Consider the following 18,589-nt stretch of genomic DNA (forward strand, 5'->3'; position numbering starts at 1 on the left):
GGTCTGCGGTTGTGAGGCCGGTTGGATGTGCTGCCATATTCTCTGAAACGCCTGTGGAGGCGGCTTATGGTTGAGAAATGAACATTCAATGCACGGGCGACAGATCTGGTTGACATTCCTGCTGTCAGCATGCCAATTGCACGCTCCCTCATTGCTTGTGGCATCTGTGGCATTTTGCTGTGAGACAAAACTGCACATTCCAGGGTGGCCTTTTGTTGTGGGCAGTCTGAGGTACACCTGTGCACTACTCATGATGTCAGATCAGCATCCTGATGTGGCACACCTGTGAGGTGGGATGGATTATCTCAATATAGCAGATGTGCCCACTACCACACATTTGGACTGATTTGTGACCACTGTTTGGGAGGGATGGTTATATTGTGTATCTGGAATGAATTTTAGGTCTCTACGTCCATCCCATGGGGAATGGGAGCAGTAACAAAGGTGTTGCGTTTATATTTTTGTTGAGTGTATGTCCCGCAAAGCGAAAGCGTCTTTCTGCAACAACATCGGCTAATGGGCGGGTGCCTGCTCTTCGTAGGACCTCCTCATTTGTTATTCGGTCCCGGTAGGAAATTCTCAGGATTCGCCGCAAGCCACGTTGTTGAAGCACGTTCAGGTGTTGAATAGTTGCACTTGTTGAGCGCCAGGTTTCACTAGCGTAAAGTGCAGTAGGGAAGACGATAGAGTTCAGTAGTCTGAACTCTGCCATTGCCGGTCCCAAGCCCGGATGAGAAAGGAGGAGGGTTGGGCGTGGGGCTAGCAACCCCACCCTGTAAAAACTCCAATCGCTACGGAAACAGCAACTTCTCTTTACAGAAACTCTAAATCTTTTAGTTTTCTTGGTTGCCTCTTGGGAGCTCCCTCCATAGATTCTCTGTAAGATTGATGCGATGAAATCATCCTGTATCTTTAACAGAAAAAAGACTCAAAGGAAGTTTCCACCTCCGTGCTTGACTGTGGGGATATTGTTCTTTAGGTCATACTCAGCATTTCTCTTCCCCCAAACACAGCGGGTCAAGTTGATGACAAAGAACTTGTAGTTCTTCATGTAGTTTATAACATTTATGTCATGTGTTTTTTCTCAATTGTGCTTGCTATCCTGTCTCTCTCCATTAAAATGAAACTACCATAAAAATGAGAGACTATTCATTTCTTTGTGAGCAAAAGCAGAAATTTAGCAGGAGATTGAAGAATTATATCCTCCACTGTATGCCCTCTGATCTCAGCCAGAATTGACATATTTTTCATGAGGTTTTTTTAATAGCCAATAAAATGTCATTGAAAACTTTTTTGCATTTTTTAATGTACTATCAAGGTTTAACAAAAACGTTTTAAAGCTAAGGCAACCTCTTTCTGCACTAAAGTGACATTGGGTTGGTTTTTTTTGTTTCTGTTGCATCTGTCATCAAGTGTCCCTCAGACAAGATTCTTTGGGACAGGAAAAAAAGAAGCCTCAGATTCTCTAATGTGACCGCTAGTCCACTGTGATCTCTAAAGCCATCCCAGAAGGATCCTGGAGGAATTTCTATTGAGGGCTTTATCAGCTATGACTTTATTTATAAGCCTGTCATGACTATCAGAAGTGTCACCGCGCACCATTAATGGTACATTTCAAAACAATAAGCTTTGGAGATAAGTGAAAAATGTATTTTGTTACATTGCTGTGAAGACAGAAATCCTTGCCATGACATATGAAGTGTATTCACCATATGAATTTTTGAAATATGTAGGAATGTAAGTAAATCAGGACATAAAATAAAACCCTGTAAAACACAGTTTCACATTTTTTATGTAATTGTTTCATGACTTTATTTGTGAGAAAATTTGTGATACCACACTCATGTTCATCTGAAACTGGAAAATTAATACACACACAAACACACACACACACAATAGAAACCGTAGAAAATGACAGATCTTTCAGTCAGCTATGCGTTCTAATGAGCAGTGCCAAATCCATTTTAAAATTTCACATAAGTAAAAAGTTAGCTTACAGTATTTTACTCTTAATGTCTTGAATTGGATACAGAAAAAAAAAACGACACCATCTTTTTTTTATTCATAAGGACATAATAAAATCATTTGGTCCTTATCACGTCTTAATATTAGATAAATACAACCTCAGATTAGCAAAACATTTTACACCATCTCATTATTTATTTAATTTAAAAAAAGTAACCCTCACTGCTTCCATATGAATTAAGAAGAATAAAGAGTAGTAGTAAGTAGCAGGCGATGCTTATACTTGCAGATTGCGGCTTGAGCCTGGTTCTGCTGGAGGTTTTCTTTCCTGCTGTCACCAAGTGCTTGCTCATAGGGGTCATTTGATTGTTGGGGTTTCTTTGCATTATTGTAGTGTATTGCACATAGACATTCCAGTTGTAAAATAAAATCAAAATTCACATGATTTTCAGTAATGAGATTAGACTTGAGCAGTGACTGCTTTGCGTTTAATAACTTTGTGTACCACCAACTATTACTGGCTTACAAATGCATTCTTTGAGCTTAAATTGTTCAATAGCTGCTTTTAAGTCTAGACACATCCTTAATGTCAAATCCAGTTATAATCTTGGAGATCAGTGCCCAAGATAACAAACACTTGGAAAGTTTATCATCTGTGTGAGCTGTATCTCTGGCAGAGGTCACCCTCCTTTGGCATTCATTCTTTTCTTGAGCTGCAGTTGCTCCACGGCACGGATTTATAACAAAAGCTCAGCACCATCTGCATGACATCACATGCCAAGCTAATCACTTTCCTCCACCCACGTTCAATGGGGGATTTGACCTAAATATAGTTGTTTGCTGTCTATGCTAATGCATCTTATAAAAGCAGTAAGCGCCAACGCTTCGTACATTTTTCTGCTTCATTGTCTTCTGGCTGTGACGGCTACTGACTTAACCAGCAGGAGCTTTGATTCAGGTGTCTCTAGAAGGAGCCATACGCTGACTTTCTGGGGTAAGATTTGATCAGGATGATGATCAAATTCATTAATAGATGAATTCTAACATTAACCCTGGATGTTTTAGTCCCCTGGGGTGTACACTGCAGAGATGAGTTCAGACGCTGACATGGCTGTTTTTGGGGAGGCCGCTCCATATCTGAGGAGACCCGAACGAGAGAGGATTGAAGCTCAGAACAGGCCCTTTGATGCCAAAACTGCAGTGTTTGTGGTGGATCCAAAGGAGCTCTTTGTTAAAGGCACATTTCAAAGCAAAGAGGGTGGCAAGGCGACTGTTAAAACTCAGTCAGGACAGGTACATCTGCTCCATGTATCTCTATACTGGAGATTTATAGGCATCGTTGGCACATTTTATTTAGATTGTCCACTGATGAGCTTTTTAATGTACTTTACATTGTAGAAGCAATATAGAGAGCAGGCTCTAACTTCATATATTTCTTAATGAAGATGTCTTTCTTACCGTCACAGGTTGTAACAGTGAAGGAAGATGAAATCTTCCCTATGAACCCACCCAAGTTTGATAAGATTGAGGACATGGCCATGATGACACACCTTAATGAGGCGGCTGTGCTGTTTAACCTCAAAGAGCGTTACGCAGCTTGGATGATCTATGTGAGTACTGCACCAGATAATGCCTGACAAGCTGCTGCTCAACTGAAGCGTGCAGACCAACAGCAGAGGTGCAGTCAGCTGAGGGTTTATTTGGTCTGACAGTAGCTACTTTTTCTTTTCTTTTTGTCTTTTTTTTTTTTTTTTAATGCTTTGAGGTTATAGAAAAAGTCTAGAGAAGTGTATATCCAAATCGATCCTCGAGTATCTTCCTGGACAAGTGAGCCTATTCTCTTTTTCAGGAAGTGTTATAAATGAAACTAAACATAAATTAATGTTAAAATGTTCTTCAAACTAATAACAAAGTCTTACAAATTCACTGAAATTTTCATGATTTGCAGGCCAAATGCAAGTTCACTGGCAGACAGACTCAAGCAAAAAGCAAACTTCATTCGGGCTGATCTCAGAGTCCAGACTTGCACCATGCAGGAACACACAACAGGACAACAACAATAAACAATGAGGGAACAAATTAGACTCTAAATTAAGAGTAACATATAACAAGAACTACAAGTTCCCAGAATGCTCAAGAATAAATAAAGAACAGTAAACAAAACTATGAACACCTGGAAAACAAAGAAATGAACTTCAAAAAGCTCAAAAACACAAAGTTAGGCCCAGGATCATGACAAAAATACAGGTGAAAACACCTGTATAAATATAGTTAGCCTCAGCGTTTAAATAATATGGCCCAGTTTTGGCCTAATTTTGTCCAATACTCATAGTTTTAAGTGATGGAATTTTACAAAATAGCAGCCAGTCCAACATCCAGGTAAAATATATGTTTAAATATAAAAATTACATTACTTAAGTCAAATCAAATTCAAATTCAAATTCAAATTCAAATTTTATTTGTCACGTACACAGTCATACACAGTACGATATGTAGTGAAATGCTTGGACAACTGCTCGTGACCTAAAGTCATCTAATGAATGATGACAGATCACTGTGTGAATTAAAGCATCTCATATTCTAAAACCCACTATCCAGTGTTATTTACCAGAAAAAAGAAAACAATACATTTGAACCATAAACAGAACAACACAAAAAGAGAAAATCCAATTAAATTAAAATGTTGTTTATATACTGCTTCTGACTTTGGAGTTAAGACTTCATAGTTACCACTTACTCGCCTGTCCTTATAATCCATCACAGCCTGTGTCGTGAGAATCAGTGTCACCTGTGTCCTAAGCTGCCTGGTCAACAACATAAATATATGGTGTCCTTTGAGACTAAATTCACCAGGCTGACTAATTAAAAAGCAATAGTTATTCTGTCAGATAAAGCTAATAAGCTTATATTGACCACAGATGTTGCTTTTGGTTGTAGACCTACTCTGGCTTGTTCTGTGTCACTGTGAACCCTTACAAGTGGCTCCCAGTGTACAACCAGGAAGTGGTGGTAGCCTACAGGGGTAAGAAGCGCCAGGAGGCTCCACCACACATCTTCTCCATTTCCGACAATGCATATCAGTCGATGCTTACTGGTAAGCTTAAAAGTTATATTACCATTTTTATGTAATCCAGTGCACCTCTCTAACATGACTGTTTGCTTTTTTGTTTGTTTGTTTTTTTTTAGATAGAGAAAACCAGTCCATCCTCATCACGTAAGCTGCATTTAAAAGATTGTACAACAGCCTGTATTTGTTACTTGATTAAAGATTTCTGATTGTACTTTATGTACTGTAGTGGAGAATCCGGTGCAGGAAAGACTGTCAACACCAAGCGTGTCATCCAGTACTTTGCGACAATCGCAGGCTCCGGGGACAGGAAAAAAGATGCTGCTGCCACTGGAAAATTACAGGTAATATTTAAATATATATGGACTATTCATCAGCTGCCTTGTCTGTATTTTTAATATTTTACATTGTTCATTGTCTTACTTAAGGGGAATCTGGAGGATCAAATCATCTCTGCTAACCCTTTGTTGGAAGCCTTTGGAAATGCCAAGACTGTCAGAAATGATAACTCTTCACGCTTTGTAAGTGAAGACTTTTTTATTTATTTTAATTCCAAGTCTTCTTTTGCTCTCCATAGATAACGTTTCTTTCATTTTTCAGGGCAAATTCATCAGGATCCACTTTGGAACCACAGGAAAGCTGGCTTCTGCTGATATTGAGACTTGTGGGTATTAATAAGTAATACAATCTTGTCAGAATTTGTTGTATTCTTTATTTAAGCCAATTTTGTGTGTTTTTGGTAGATTTACTGGAAAAATCCAGAGTAACGTTTCAACTGGCCGCAGAGAGGAGTTACCATATTTTCTACCAGATAATGTCCAACAAGAGGCCTGAGCTCATAGGTGACACAAGAAATGACAGCATTGCAACAAAGTCATATACACAATGTGTGTATGGTGCAAGGCACCAAATTGAGGGCTTGTTATGTTCTTTCCAGAAACTCTCCTCATTACCACCAACCCCTATGACTACCCATTTGTCAGCCAGGGGGAGATCAGCGTGGCGAGTATTGATGACAGTGAAGAATTGATGGCCACTGATGTAAGTCAGATGAACATTTCCTGCTTTTCCATCACTGCTAACTTTGCTCTTAGATCAGCTCTACTTTCATGTGCATTCAGAGTGCTATCGACATCCTGGGCTTCACTGGAGAGGAGAAGATTGGCATCTATAAGCTGATAGGTGCCGTGATGCATTATGGGAATATGAAGTTCAAGCAGAAGCAGAGAGAGGAGCAGGCAGAGCCAGACGGCACGGAGGGTAATTGTTATTCATAATGTTCCACCTTAATGATTTTATTTATCTTGATATAAATATATATCTCTTGTGCTCATTATCGTTTGTTTTTGGTATGTGCAAATATAGATTTTAATCTTTTCAAACCTTAGAATCTCAGCCTCTTTTATCACACTCTGCCTTTATTTTTTCTTCTCTTCTCTTTTTCTTTGACAAGTGGCTGACAAAGCAGCTTACCTGATGGGTCTGAACTCTGCAGACCTGCTGAAAGCTTTGTGTTATCCAAGAGTAAAGGTTGGCAATGAGTATGTGACCAAAGGGCAGACTGTTCAGCAGGTAACTTGCAAATTTTAGTGTTAACGGACACATAGAAAAGTTCATATCAGGTGCACAAGTGGAAATTCATCCTATAATAATAATAATAATAATAATAATAATAATAATACATTTTATTTATAGGCACCTTTAAAGACCTTCAAGGTCACCTTACATTAGTATAAAAAATAAAAAACAAGTATAAAAACTCAACAAGGTAAAAATAGACTAAGACGGAATCATGATGAAGTGTGTGCAATTGTGAATAGAAGGGTTTTAAGGTGCAATTATAAAAGTGGAGAGAGAGTTTGTAGTCCGGAGATCTGGTGGCTGAACAGCTAAAGGCTCTGAGTCGTATGGAAGTCAGACGAGCAGGTGGAACAAACAAAAGGGAAGCTGAAGAAGAGCGGAGTGTACGAGGGACTGAGGGCATATGGAGAAGATCAAATAAATATGGGGGAGCGTGGTTATGAAGCGGTTTGACGTTAAGAAGCAGGATCTTGAAATTGACACGGAGGTGAACTTGAAGCTAATGGAGCTGTTTAAGAACAGGTGTTATATGTTCAGTCTCATCCTCTTATCTGCTTTATCTTCAGTGTTTGCCTTGGTACAGGTTTTTGAAAAACTATTGGCACTAACTTAATCAGCGTTGTGAGGTTCATATTGTGTATTGATCATTTTTATTGTTAAATGACAGGAAAGCCTTGTCAAACGCTTAATGTCTTTGAATCCATCAGTTGTGTTGATGCTAGAATATAGCTTAGCTCAGTACATTGAGTGGGCAACCACATGCCATATGACTGAGAGTGCCTGGCCTGGGTTCGAGTCCACCCCTTGGCCCTTAGCCACATGTCTTTCCCGTTCTCTCTGCCCCCGCTTTCCTGTCATTTCTTCACTGTGTCTATCAAATAAAGCTGAAAAAAGGCCAAAAAAAAGAATATAGCAAGAAACTCTAACCTTACAGTCCTGAGAACTCTGACATCTAATCCTGTACTTTGGGGGGAAAATAACATCTTGGAAAAATGTGGGTTAATTGTTTTTGATGTGTGCTAGAATTACTTTTTTCTGGTTCCCTGATTGTTATGACCTGGTAGATCATTCTGAAATGACAACTGTATGTATTTGGAGAGCTCAGGGTTGGAGTTTGTGTTAATCAAAGAGGACGGCAGGCACGTGTCGTCTGGACTAAAAATGGCATGTGAAATAAGTTAAACATCTAGCAAACATAGTTTTATCAAATTAACAGTAATCTTGCTCTGTGTATAGATATTGTCTTGAAGTGTGTTGCACACAACAACCTTACAACATGATGATATTAAAGTTGCTGTTGAAATCTACAAAATGTCATTATGTACAGGTCTACAATTCTATTGGCGCTTTGGCCAAATCAGTGTATGAGAAGATGTTTCTCTGGATGGTCCTCCGCATTAATCAGATGCTTGACACGAAGCAACCTCGGCAGTTCTTTATTGGAGTCCTGGACATTGCTGGATTTGAAATCTTTGATGTAAGTTTTCTTTCTACGGTCCATCTGATTATTTGTAGAAAAATAAATAAGCTCTACAGTAAATTCCATGTTTTGCAGTATAACAGTCTGGAACAGTTGTGCATCAATTTCACCAACGAGAAACTGCAACAGTTTTTCAACCATCACATGTTTGTGCTGGAGCAAGAGGAGTATAAAAAGGAAGGCATCGAGTGGGAGTTCATTGACTTTGGGATGGACCTGGCTGCCTGTATCGAGCTCATTGAGAAGGTTTGTTTATTCAGATGCAATATGACCCTGTGATCCCAGCAGGATTTTCTGACTCACTATCTTCAACAGCCAATGGGCATCTTTTCCATCCTTGAAGAGGAGTGTATGTTCCCTAAGGCTTCAGACACGACCTTTAAAAACAAGTTGTATGACCAGCATCTAGGAAAATCAAGCAACTTTCAGAAGCCCAAGTCTGTCAAAGGCAAGGCTGAAGCTCATTTCTCTTTGGTGCACTATGCCGGGACTGTGGATTACAGCATCACAGGCTGGTTAGACAAAAACAAGGACCCGCTGAATGAGACTGTCGTCCAACTCTACCAGAAAGCCAGCCTGAAACTACTGGCTTTCCTCTATTCTAACTATGCTTCTTCTGAGGGTAGGAGTATGAAATACCTAATATTTTATTCTCTATTAAAATGGCCTGTTTTTAATATTCTAAATAAATAAAACAATGATTATTTTGAAGAAAACACAGGTGGAAGTGGTGGTGTTAAGAAAGCAGCAAAGAAGAAGGGCGCATCGTTCCAGACTGTGTCAGCCCTCTTTAGGGTAACTTTCTGAAAATCTGATCAACAATAGTCTGAAAAAATATTCTGATTGAAAAAATAAATCATCACTGATCATTTCTAACAGGAGAATCTGGGAAAGCTAATGACAAACCTGAGGAGCACCCATCCTCACTTTGTTAGGTGCCTGATCCCAAATGAAACTAAAACTCCAGGTATTCCTCGTGACATTTCAGACTATTTTACTTGTACTGTATGTATGGCAGCCTGAATACAGCCTAAAGACAGTGTGGCTCTACCTGACTTGTAGGGATTATGGAACACCATCTGGTCATCCATCAGCTGAGATGTAATGGTGTGTTAGAAGGAATCAGGATCTGCAGGAAGGGCTTTCCCAGTCGGATCCTGTATGGGGATTTCAAGCAAAGGTAATCAACAAAAGTCTGTTTTTCTGAGAATACTTTAAAAATTGTGTGTAATAAGAGATTTCTTTGTTTAGGTACAAAGTACTGAATGCCAGTGTGATTCCTGAAGGACAATTCATTGACAACAAGAAAGCTTCCGAGAAGCTCTTGGGCTCTATCGATGTAGATCACACACAGTATAAGTTCGGACATACCAAGGTAATTCATTTTGAGTGTAAGTGAAGGCTTCGCCATATTCGAAATGACATATGGTAGGGTTACCATATTTTGATTTCCAAAAAAGAGGACACTTGGCCCAGTCATGAAGAACTTTTAACATATTTAAACAATGCCTTCTCTGTGCAGTTAATAAATGGTGAAATAAAAAATGTCATATAGGCTTTTACAAGTCAACAAGTGCAAAAAAATTACTTAAAAACCTCTGGAATTAAATAATGGTACAGAAATAAGGCCTCATCTGTATAAGAAAAATTACGGGACGGTGCGAGGGAAATTTCTTTTGCAGTTCGTCTGAAAAGCTGCACTTGTGCTTTGGCATCTTTTAAACATCATCAGGCATGCTGTGTCCAGTCTGTAAGGCAGAACAGCTATTCACAAAGCAGCAGCTCGGGGATGACGTCACACATATGGGTCCTCTGTGGGCCCATAGAAAAACCCGGACATTTTCATCAATCTCGAAAATCCCCCCGGACAGAACGTGGAAAGTGGACCTGTCCGGGGAAAAGAGGACGGTTGGTCACCCTAACATACGGTGAAACTGAAACTTACTGTTGGAAGGCGGACAGTATTTATCCCACATTGAACATAAGAGTAGGGGGATTGTCCACTTAGTTCAATTGTTGGTACCTAGCTAGCCCAGCTACTCCCATCTCATGTTCGTATACCACTAAGCAGATCATTGTTTTGATAGTACCAAACTTTTCCCCACAGTCAAACAAACTCCAACATCATCGTCTTCAACTGTAGTCAGCAACAGTAATCCAAGTACTAGTGAAGAACTGTTATGTTGTTTGTTGTAACCAATCATTTTTAGTATCATTGAGAACAGTGGGTCTGAACATAGTGTTGTAGTTTTTAAGAGATATACAGACAAATGTTCCTTTTCTTTTGTAGGTGTTCTTCAAAGCAGGACTTTTGGGTCTGCTGGAAGAGATGAGGGATGAAAAACTTGCCTCTCTTATCACAATTACTCAGGCTTTGTGCCGTGGCTTTCTCAGAAGGAAGGAGTTTCAGAAAATGATGGAGAGAAGGTAATTAAAATGAGTCCAGAGTAAACTCAAGGTCAATGTTCAGCACACTAAATACAGTAGAACTTTTTGTTCCACCTCTTTCCAGAGAGTCTATTTATATCGTTCAGTACAATATTCGCTCCTTCATGAATGTGAAACACTGGCCATGGATGAAGCTCTACTTTAAGATCAAGCCACTCTTGAGGAGTGCTGAGACGGAGAAGGAGATGGCCATGATGAAAGTTGAATTTGCCAAGTGTAAGGAGGATTTAGCCAAAGCTGAGGCTAAGAAGAAGGAGCTGGAAGCCAAAATGGTTTCTCTACTTCAGGAAAAGAACGACTTGTGTCTGCAGATTCAAGCTGTGAGGAGAGAAACTATGAATTTTGCAATACACAAGTAGAGTGCAGTCTGCATAAATGCTAAATGTGATTTTTGTTAAATAGGAAAGTGAGAGCTTGGCAGATGCTGAGGAGCGATGCGAGGGACTGATAAAGAACAAGATCTTGCTCGAGGCTAAAACCAAAGAACTGAGTGAGAGACTGGAGGATGAGGAGGAGCTGAACGCTGAACTGACTGCCAAGAAGAGGAAGCTAGAAGATGAATGCTCTGAGCTGAAGAAGGATATTGATGATTTGGAGCTCACCTTGGCTAAAGTGGAGAAAGAAAAGCATGCCACTGAAAACAAGGTGTGTTTTTGGTGGTCACCTAACCCTAAAAGAAGGCAAAATTGACTCATTTTGAAAAAACATAAATAGTTTATCATGTGTTTGTCAGTTTCGTTTGTTTTCCGATTGCCACAATTAGAAGAACAATAAAAAAAAATATAGATATATATATTATGCAATCTGATTGATTAGAGTTGCAGTTACGGTTAGGGTCATCACTGATGACAACTTCGACCTCAGAAGGTTAAGATACGTGTTTTACACATTCAGGTGAAGAATCTGACAGAAGAAATGTCGTGTCTTGATGACACTATTGCTAAGTTATCCAAGGAGAAGCTGGCCCTCCAAGAGGTCCACCAGCAGACACTAGATGATCTGCAAGCAGAAGAAGACAAAGTCAACTCTCTAACCAAAGCTAAGATCAAGCTGGAGCAACAAGTTGATGATGTAAGTCTATATAGCCAGTAGTTGTTTTTAAAAAATTCAAATCACACATCATGTATAATGTGTATATCCCCATGTATTAGCTTGAGGGCTCTCTAGAACAAGAAAAGAAAGTTCGAATGGATGTGGAGAGGGCTAAAAGAAAGCTTGAAGGAGATCTGAAACTTGCTCAGGAATCCATAATGGATTTGGAAAATGGCAATCAACAGCTGAAGGAGCATCTCAAAAAGTATGGATGGGCACATCTTTGTTTAGGTATAATTTTAAGCTTCTAATGTTTGCTTATAGAAATAGATATGATTTTGTGCAACAGGAAAGACTTCGAATTAAGCCAGTTTGTATCAAAAATTGAGGATGAGCAAAGTGCAGCTGTACAATGTCAGAAGAGGATCAAGGAGCTTCAGGTACCAACAGCAGAAATCTATTGAATTCTTTTTTTCTTTTCTTTTTTCAAATATCTTGAAATCTTGAAGTCAGTGAATGTTAATGGGGTTTTTTTGTTGCTTTAACAAGGCATGCAATGAAGAGCTAGTGGAAGAGCTTGAAGTTGAGCGTGTTGCTAGGGCCAAGGTGGAAAAGCAAAGGTCTGATCTTTCCAGAGAGCTTGAGGAGATCAGTGAGAGGCTGGAGGAGGCTGGAGGAGCCACGGCCGCTCAAGTAGAACTGAACAAGAAGCGAGAGGCTGAGTTTCAGAAATTAAGACGAGACCTCGAAGAATCGACCCTACACCACGAGGCCATCGCTGCAGCTTTAAGAAAGAAGCACGCTGACAGTGTGGCTGAGCTGGGAGAGCAGATTGACAATCTGCAGAGAGTCAAGCAGAAGCTAGAAAAGGAGAAGAGTGAGTACAAGATGGAGACTGATGATCTGTCTAGCAACATGGAGATCATGGTCAAAGCAAAGGTAAGCTAAGTTAAGACATTCATACTGAATGTCAAATATAATAATACAAAATCACCATTACCTACATGATGCAGGTTCCATGTGTTTTCTGCAACTAATCTCAGCAGATCATTTAACCTTCTGAGATCTAAGTGGCCATAACCCTAACACAGTTAGGATTATCATCTAATTAGTGTATAACTTGGACCTCAGAGGGCAGAGTTGTGTGCATTCAAATTAGAAGGACCTTTACACTTACACTACAGAGACAATCTGACTTGATCATCTGGACGTAACAGTCATTTGACATTTAATTGCTCTTTACCTCTGCTCATTTTTGCCCACAGCTTGACTCCTAACCAACTGTTCCCTCACTGTTTAAAGTTCCCAAATTGATATCATGTTTTGCCGTATCATTATATATACAAAGATACCAATTTTGGTAAAAAGTTTGGCCTCTGAAAGTAAAGTGGGAATAGTGCATTCAAAATAATGTAATCAGCAATTAGTGGATTGTGTCTTGCATATAATCAGTATGTTAGAAATACAAATAAAACTGTTATCCATATTATCAGATTAATTATGAAAAGCTGTGCCGCTCTCTGGAAGACCAACTGAGTGAATACAAAACAAAACATGATGAGAACACACATCTGATCACTGAAGTAAATGCTCAAAAGGCAAGACTTCAGAATGAAAATGGTAAGCAGCTGATTAAAAGGTTTTTGGAGTGAAAGTGCTCTTGTTTTTTATGCCTTATTTTCTGAACCCTCTCAAACAGGTGAGCTCTCTCGTCTGCTTGAGGAGAAAGAAGCAATACTCTCTCAGATGTTGAGGTCCAAGCTTGCCTTTACCCAGCAAGTCGAGGAACTGAAGAGACAGGTTGAGGAAGAAATAAAGGTTTGTTTCCACCGTGCCAAACAGTACCTGTTAAGTTAGTGCTAAGTTATGCTATATCTTAGCATAGCTTAGATTAGCTTAACTTAACTTAATTCAGAAGGTTAAAAGTGCATTCATCATCTTGGTCCCCTAAGTTGACTCAGTTCGATTTTTTTTTAACAGTTGTGGAGAACTGGTTGCTACACTGGTTTTAAAGGAAAAGTCAGACGTTTTGTAGAATAGGTTTGTTTACTAGTGGATAATTAGCACAAGATCAGAAACCAGTCTGTCTGTGTCCAAAGTTAAAAAGCTAAATGTAACTAGGCTAAAGCTAAAAACAGGAAAAGGAGCAATGCAATCGTTCGGCTTCTAGTCCTTATATTATAAAACTAACTTTAAAAGCTTTAGTTTGTTGCACAAATGTTTCCAACTAACATGCTAATAAATGTACTTTATATTTAAAAAAAACAAAACATTGAACTTGCCAATGCTTACAGTGACAGGATTATTTGACCCTTTATGTGTAGTTTTGTAAATAAAAATCCAAATCTGCCTCCATGTCAGGCAAAGAATGCCCTGTCCCATGCTCTTCAATCTGCCCGCCATGACTGTGATTTGCTGAGGGAGCAGTATGAGGAGGAACAAGAGGCCAAGGCTGAGCTCCAGAGAGCAATGTCCAAGGCCAACAGTGAAGTGGCTCAGTGGAGAACCAAGTATGAGACTGATGCCATCCAGCGCAATGATGAATTGGAAGAGGCAAAGTGAGACTTTTTCTCAAACACATACCGTACATATGTAGATTTAAAAAAAAAAAAAATTATAGAGTAAGAAAATTGCCATTATTATGGATTCCCAACTTTCTCAGGAAAAAGCTTGCACAGCGTTTGCAGGAGGCTGAGGAGGCAATTGAGGCTGTGAATGCCAAGTGTTTCTCTTTGGAGAAGACAAAGCAAAGGCTGCAGGGAGAAGTGGAGGACCTCATGGCTGACGTGGAAAGAGCAAACACTCAAGCAGCTGGTCTGGATAAAAAGCAGAGGAGCTTTGATAAGGTAACTGAAGCATCTTGTAACCCACTGCTGCTAAGAGTCAAAGCATTTCATAAAGGCCTTTACAGATTCTGCCTTAGACAAACTACTTTTTGTGTTTTCTATAGATTCTTTCTGAGTGGAAGCAGAAATATGAGGAAACTCAGGCTGAACTGGATGGTGTACAGAGAGAGTCTCGCTCCCTCAGCACTGAACTCTTCAAAACAAAGAATTCTTATGAGGAAGCGTTGGAGCAGCTCGAAGTCCTCAAACGAGAGAACAAAAACCTGCAACGTATGTGGATGATTTCTTATAGATGGTTCATCACATTTATTTAACTATGCAATCATCCATGCATCCATCTGTGTATCTGTCCATCCAACCATCCATCGATTGCTCACAGTAGCTGTGATCGCCTGCTGTTTAAACATCATGTTTGCAGGAGGCAGCCAATCAGAAGATAGTAGATTTACCATGATAGCTCCCTTTTTAGAAAATAACTGATTATTTTTCATGTGATCAGTAACTGAGCGTTACATGTTGTTTTACATTTATAGAAGAAATTTCTGATCTGACTGAACAGCTCGGAGAGAATGGCAAAGCCATTCATGAGCTGGAGAAGACTAAGAGGCAAAGTGAAACTGAGAAGACAGAGATTCAGACTGCTTTGGAGGAAGCTGAGGTGACCTAATCTGATTTTTTTTAAACATAATTCACACAAACCTTATTATTCTTTTTTCCCTTCTGTGTAACCGTTCAGTCTTTTTACTCTAGGCTTCTCTGGAGCATGAGGAATCCAAAATTTTGCGCATTCAGTTGGAGCTCACTCAGGTCAAAGGGGACATCGATCGCCGGCTGGCAGAGAAGGATGAGGAGATTGAGCAGATGAAACGCAACCACCAGCGTGTTTTGGAGACAATGCAGTCAGCTCTAGATGCTGAGATGCGGAGCAAGAATGATACCATTCGAATTAGGAAAAAGATGGAGACTGACCTCAATGAGATGGAGATACAGCTTAGCCATGCCAATCGACAGGCTGCTGAAGCCCAGAAGCAGCTGAGGAACATACAAAGCCACCTCAAAGTAGAATATGAAACGCCACTTTAAGTACATCGGTTATGAATGTCTAATCATGGGTAAATTTCTCTCTGTAGGAACAAACCATTCACCTGGATGAGGCTCTGCGGACCCAGGAGGACCTGAAGGAGCAGGTGGCCATGGTGGAGCGCAAGAGCAGCCTGCTACAGGCAGAAGTGGAGGAGCTGCAGGCTGCTCTGGAACAGTCAGAAAGAAGCCGGAAATTGGCTGAAGGGGAAGTAGCTGATGCCTGTGAGCGAGTCGGGCTGTTACACTCTCAGGTAACTCGTAATAGTGAAAAAGCTCTTCGTATATATCCAAGTTATAAGAAATATTTCTCCATATCAGCAAATAATAGTGTCAAGCAATGTTCCCTCTAATTTTTCATGTGTCTGAGCGAACACACAAACTCTCTTAGCGATCCCTTGGACCACTGTGAGCGACAGCAGACGTGTGCACTGTGGTCACGCCAGCATCGAATGCATCCAAGTTACATGGTTTATTAAAATAATCAAATTACAGCATTTATGTTAGACTACTTTTAATTAACTGCTTTAGCCCACTTACAATGAAAATTAAAAAAAAATCCTGTTCATGACCTGTGCAGTATGTTAACACTATTGGAAGTAAAAATAACTTGAACTCCAATTTTGAAAACACAACTTTCTTTTCTTTTTCTGACTTGTATCATGAGTCTGAGTCTGTGGTCTGGGAGAGAGTCTGTAACTCTCTGTCTGCAAAATACAGTATATAATGACCAATGTTGGGCAATTAATTATATAGTTACTTCTTTAAAAACGTTACTGAGTTTTGCAAACAAAGTTTTTTGCTGCTGTTTACCTAAAAATGCAGCCAGAGAGCGTGCCAGCAGTGCGCAATTGCGCACACGCGCAGCTTAGAGGGAACAATGATGTCAAGGTGCGTGCTGTGTGGCAGGCAGGACTCAGAAACAGATGGTTAAACACAAAGGTGCCGGGAAAACTCAGATGCTAAAGTACAGAGAACCGAACATAATAACTGGAAACAGAGAACTAAGAGGCTAGAGACTATGAGACGGTAAGAGTGTGTACGTTAGCGACGTGACAGCAAGGAGTGAATGACAAAGGACTAAAATACACAGTGGAGTAATCAGGGAACAGGAGACAGGAGGAAAACACAGCTAGGACAAATCAAGCATGAGGAGACAAGGGAGGGAAAACTAGACACGCTAACAAAGCACACACGTCTATCAAAGTAAAACAGAAAATGTGAAACATACAACAGACACAGTCAAACCAAAATACAATAAATACAAAATATCTGCAGGTGGGTAATGGGGCTGCTGATATAAAATTAAATATGTTGTTGGACTTGTGAGAGTTCACGCATGAATTGTTAGCACAAGTTCGCTTTTATTGACAGCTGGTTTGTTGTCATTTGGCTGCAGAACACCAGTCTGCTCAACTCTAAGAGAAAGCTGGATGCAGATGTCAGCCAGCTGCAGGGGGAGGTGGAGGATGCCATCCAAGAGGCTCGTAATGCAGAGGAAAAAGCCAAAAAGGCCATCACCGATGTAAATGTCTTTATCCTTAATTTTATTCAGCAATCATTCATTTTCCATTTTTCAATGACAAGGTAGACTTTGAACATCAACCTAACCTCCTGTGCAAATGTAGGCAGCAATGATGGCGGAGGAACTGAAGAAAGAACAGGACACAAGCAGTCACCTGGAGAGGATGAAGAAGAACCTGGAGGTATCTGTGAAGGATCTGCAACACCGCCTGGACGAAGCAGAGAACCTGGCTCTGAAGGGGGGCAAGAAGCAGCTTCAGAAACTGGAAGCACGGGTATCATAGCCTTTCATAAACAGTACCTGAGAAGCATCACTTAGAACGATGACCACAGTTGATGCTAAATTTGTTGAGTGCTGACTTTAGGTGCGTGAGCTGGAGGGGGAAGTGGAACTTGAACAGAAAAGAGCCGCTGATGCCATAAAAGGAGTCCGGAAATACGAGAGGAGAGTCAAGGAGCTCACTTACCAGACTGAGGAGGACAAGAAGACTGTTTTGAGACTACAGGACCTCGTAGACAAGCTGCAGCTCAAAGTCAAGGCCTACAAACGACAAAATGAAGAAGCGGTAAGATCTTCCCGTGAAGTGAGAAATTTGATATTCTCATCATTATTATTCGGTAGCTAAATTTCAGACTTTTCCTACAGGAGGAGCAGGCCAACGTTCATCTTGCTAAGCTGAGGAAGGTGCAACATGAGCTGGAGGAGGCGCAGGAGCGTGCAGACATCGCTGAATCCCAGGTTAACAAGATGAGAGCTAAAAGCAGAGAGTTTGGAAAGGTAAAGTTAGAAACCTGAATATTTTGTTTTCTCCTGCAGTCATTCACATTTACATTATCAAGCTGTGTTTAACCACCAGTTAAAAAAGCATACTTGTTGCCTATGTGTGGCCTAACATGGATGGAAACGCTGGGAATGGGCATCAGTGGCTACGGAGACTGCAGCAGGAAATTAAAAAAGAATAATAAGAGTGGATTATTTTATATTTTTACATATTTTATTTTATTTCCTTTTCTTCTTGTCTCAGGCTGCAGAATCCGAGTAAAACATCCAGCGATGGCAGAACTTATTAGCATAAATGGAAATGAACAAACATTTGTTGTTTTGCTGTGAAACTGTAGCAGAATAAAGTGATTTAAAGCATAACGTTGTTTAATGTTGTTAGTTTTTTCTCTGCATTCAGTATCAGCCATCACAATCAAGTGCAATGTTCCACCAGCCCACGCAACAATCTCAATATTTCATATTATATCTTAATATTAGCAGAAATGAGTGGAGACCTTTCCTTGATGTGTTCATGAGCTTGTCTAACTTCTTTTTGTGGTGCTAATTAGCCAGCTAGCGACAGCACTCTAACAGATAATCAGTTTCACAGGAGTGAGAGGTTTATATATAAACTGCTATGTATGTGGGCAGTTAGCATCTAATTAGAGCAACTGTTTGCAGAGATTAGGGCCTGGTGACATTTACATTCTGTGTTAAAATAGCCATCTTCTTCACTGTCACTCATCTACATCTACTTAATCCTCAGAAGGCTCTAGAAGATTACCACAAGATGGACTATTAGG

At 40.1% G+C, this 18,589-nt stretch overlaps 1 protein-coding gene across 1 annotated transcript; it reads left to right on the forward strand.

The window, feature by feature from the left end:
• Nucleotides 1–2,854: 2,854 nt before the first annotated feature.
• LOC101477534 (myosin-4) lies at nucleotides 2,855–18,167 on the forward strand. Its single transcript, XM_012924259.2, has 39 exons — nucleotides 2,855–2,959; nucleotides 3,031–3,258; nucleotides 3,432–3,575; nucleotides 4,903–5,059; nucleotides 5,152–5,179; nucleotides 5,262–5,376; nucleotides 5,461–5,553; nucleotides 5,633–5,696; nucleotides 5,776–5,874; nucleotides 5,970–6,073; nucleotides 6,154–6,292; nucleotides 6,486–6,604; nucleotides 7,941–8,090; nucleotides 8,169–8,339; nucleotides 8,409–8,715; nucleotides 8,806–8,888; nucleotides 8,973–9,060; nucleotides 9,156–9,273; nucleotides 9,345–9,468; nucleotides 10,384–10,520; nucleotides 10,606–10,861; nucleotides 10,944–11,186; nucleotides 11,436–11,612; nucleotides 11,693–11,838; nucleotides 11,923–12,013; nucleotides 12,123–12,512; nucleotides 13,067–13,193; nucleotides 13,273–13,391; nucleotides 13,935–14,131; nucleotides 14,236–14,419; nucleotides 14,524–14,689; nucleotides 14,953–15,077; nucleotides 15,170–15,478; nucleotides 15,550–15,753; nucleotides 16,899–17,024; nucleotides 17,128–17,298; nucleotides 17,389–17,589; nucleotides 17,670–17,801; nucleotides 18,049–18,167. The coding sequence occupies exons 2-39, from the start codon at nucleotides 3,055–3,057 to the stop codon at nucleotides 18,064–18,066; spliced, it is 5,826 nt and encodes a 1,941-aa protein (XP_012779713.1). The 5' UTR covers nucleotides 2,855–2,959; nucleotides 3,031–3,054; the 3' UTR covers nucleotides 18,067–18,167.
• The last annotated feature ends 422 nt before the right edge of the window (nucleotides 18,168–18,589 follow it).

This window comes from Maylandia zebra, linkage group LG8 (assembly GCF_041146795.1).
Source record: "Maylandia zebra isolate NMK-2024a linkage group LG8, Mzebra_GT3a, whole genome shotgun sequence".
In the NCBI taxonomy this organism is placed as follows: Eukaryota; Metazoa; Chordata; class Actinopteri; order Cichliformes; family Cichlidae; genus Maylandia; species Maylandia zebra.

Coding starts and splice junctions, on each gene's coding strand:
- LOC101477534 (XM_012924259.2), top strand. CDS start 3,055: ATGAGTTCAGACGCTGACATGGCTGTTTTTGGGGAGGCCGCTCCATAT. Junction 10,521..10,605: donor CAGAAAATGATGGAGAGAAG/GTAATTAAAATG, acceptor ACCTCTTTCCAG/AGAGTCTATTTATATCGTTC. Junction 13,392..13,934: donor AGGTTGAGGAAGAAATAAAG/GTTTGTTTCCAC, acceptor CCTCCATGTCAG/GCAAAGAATGCCCTGTCCCA.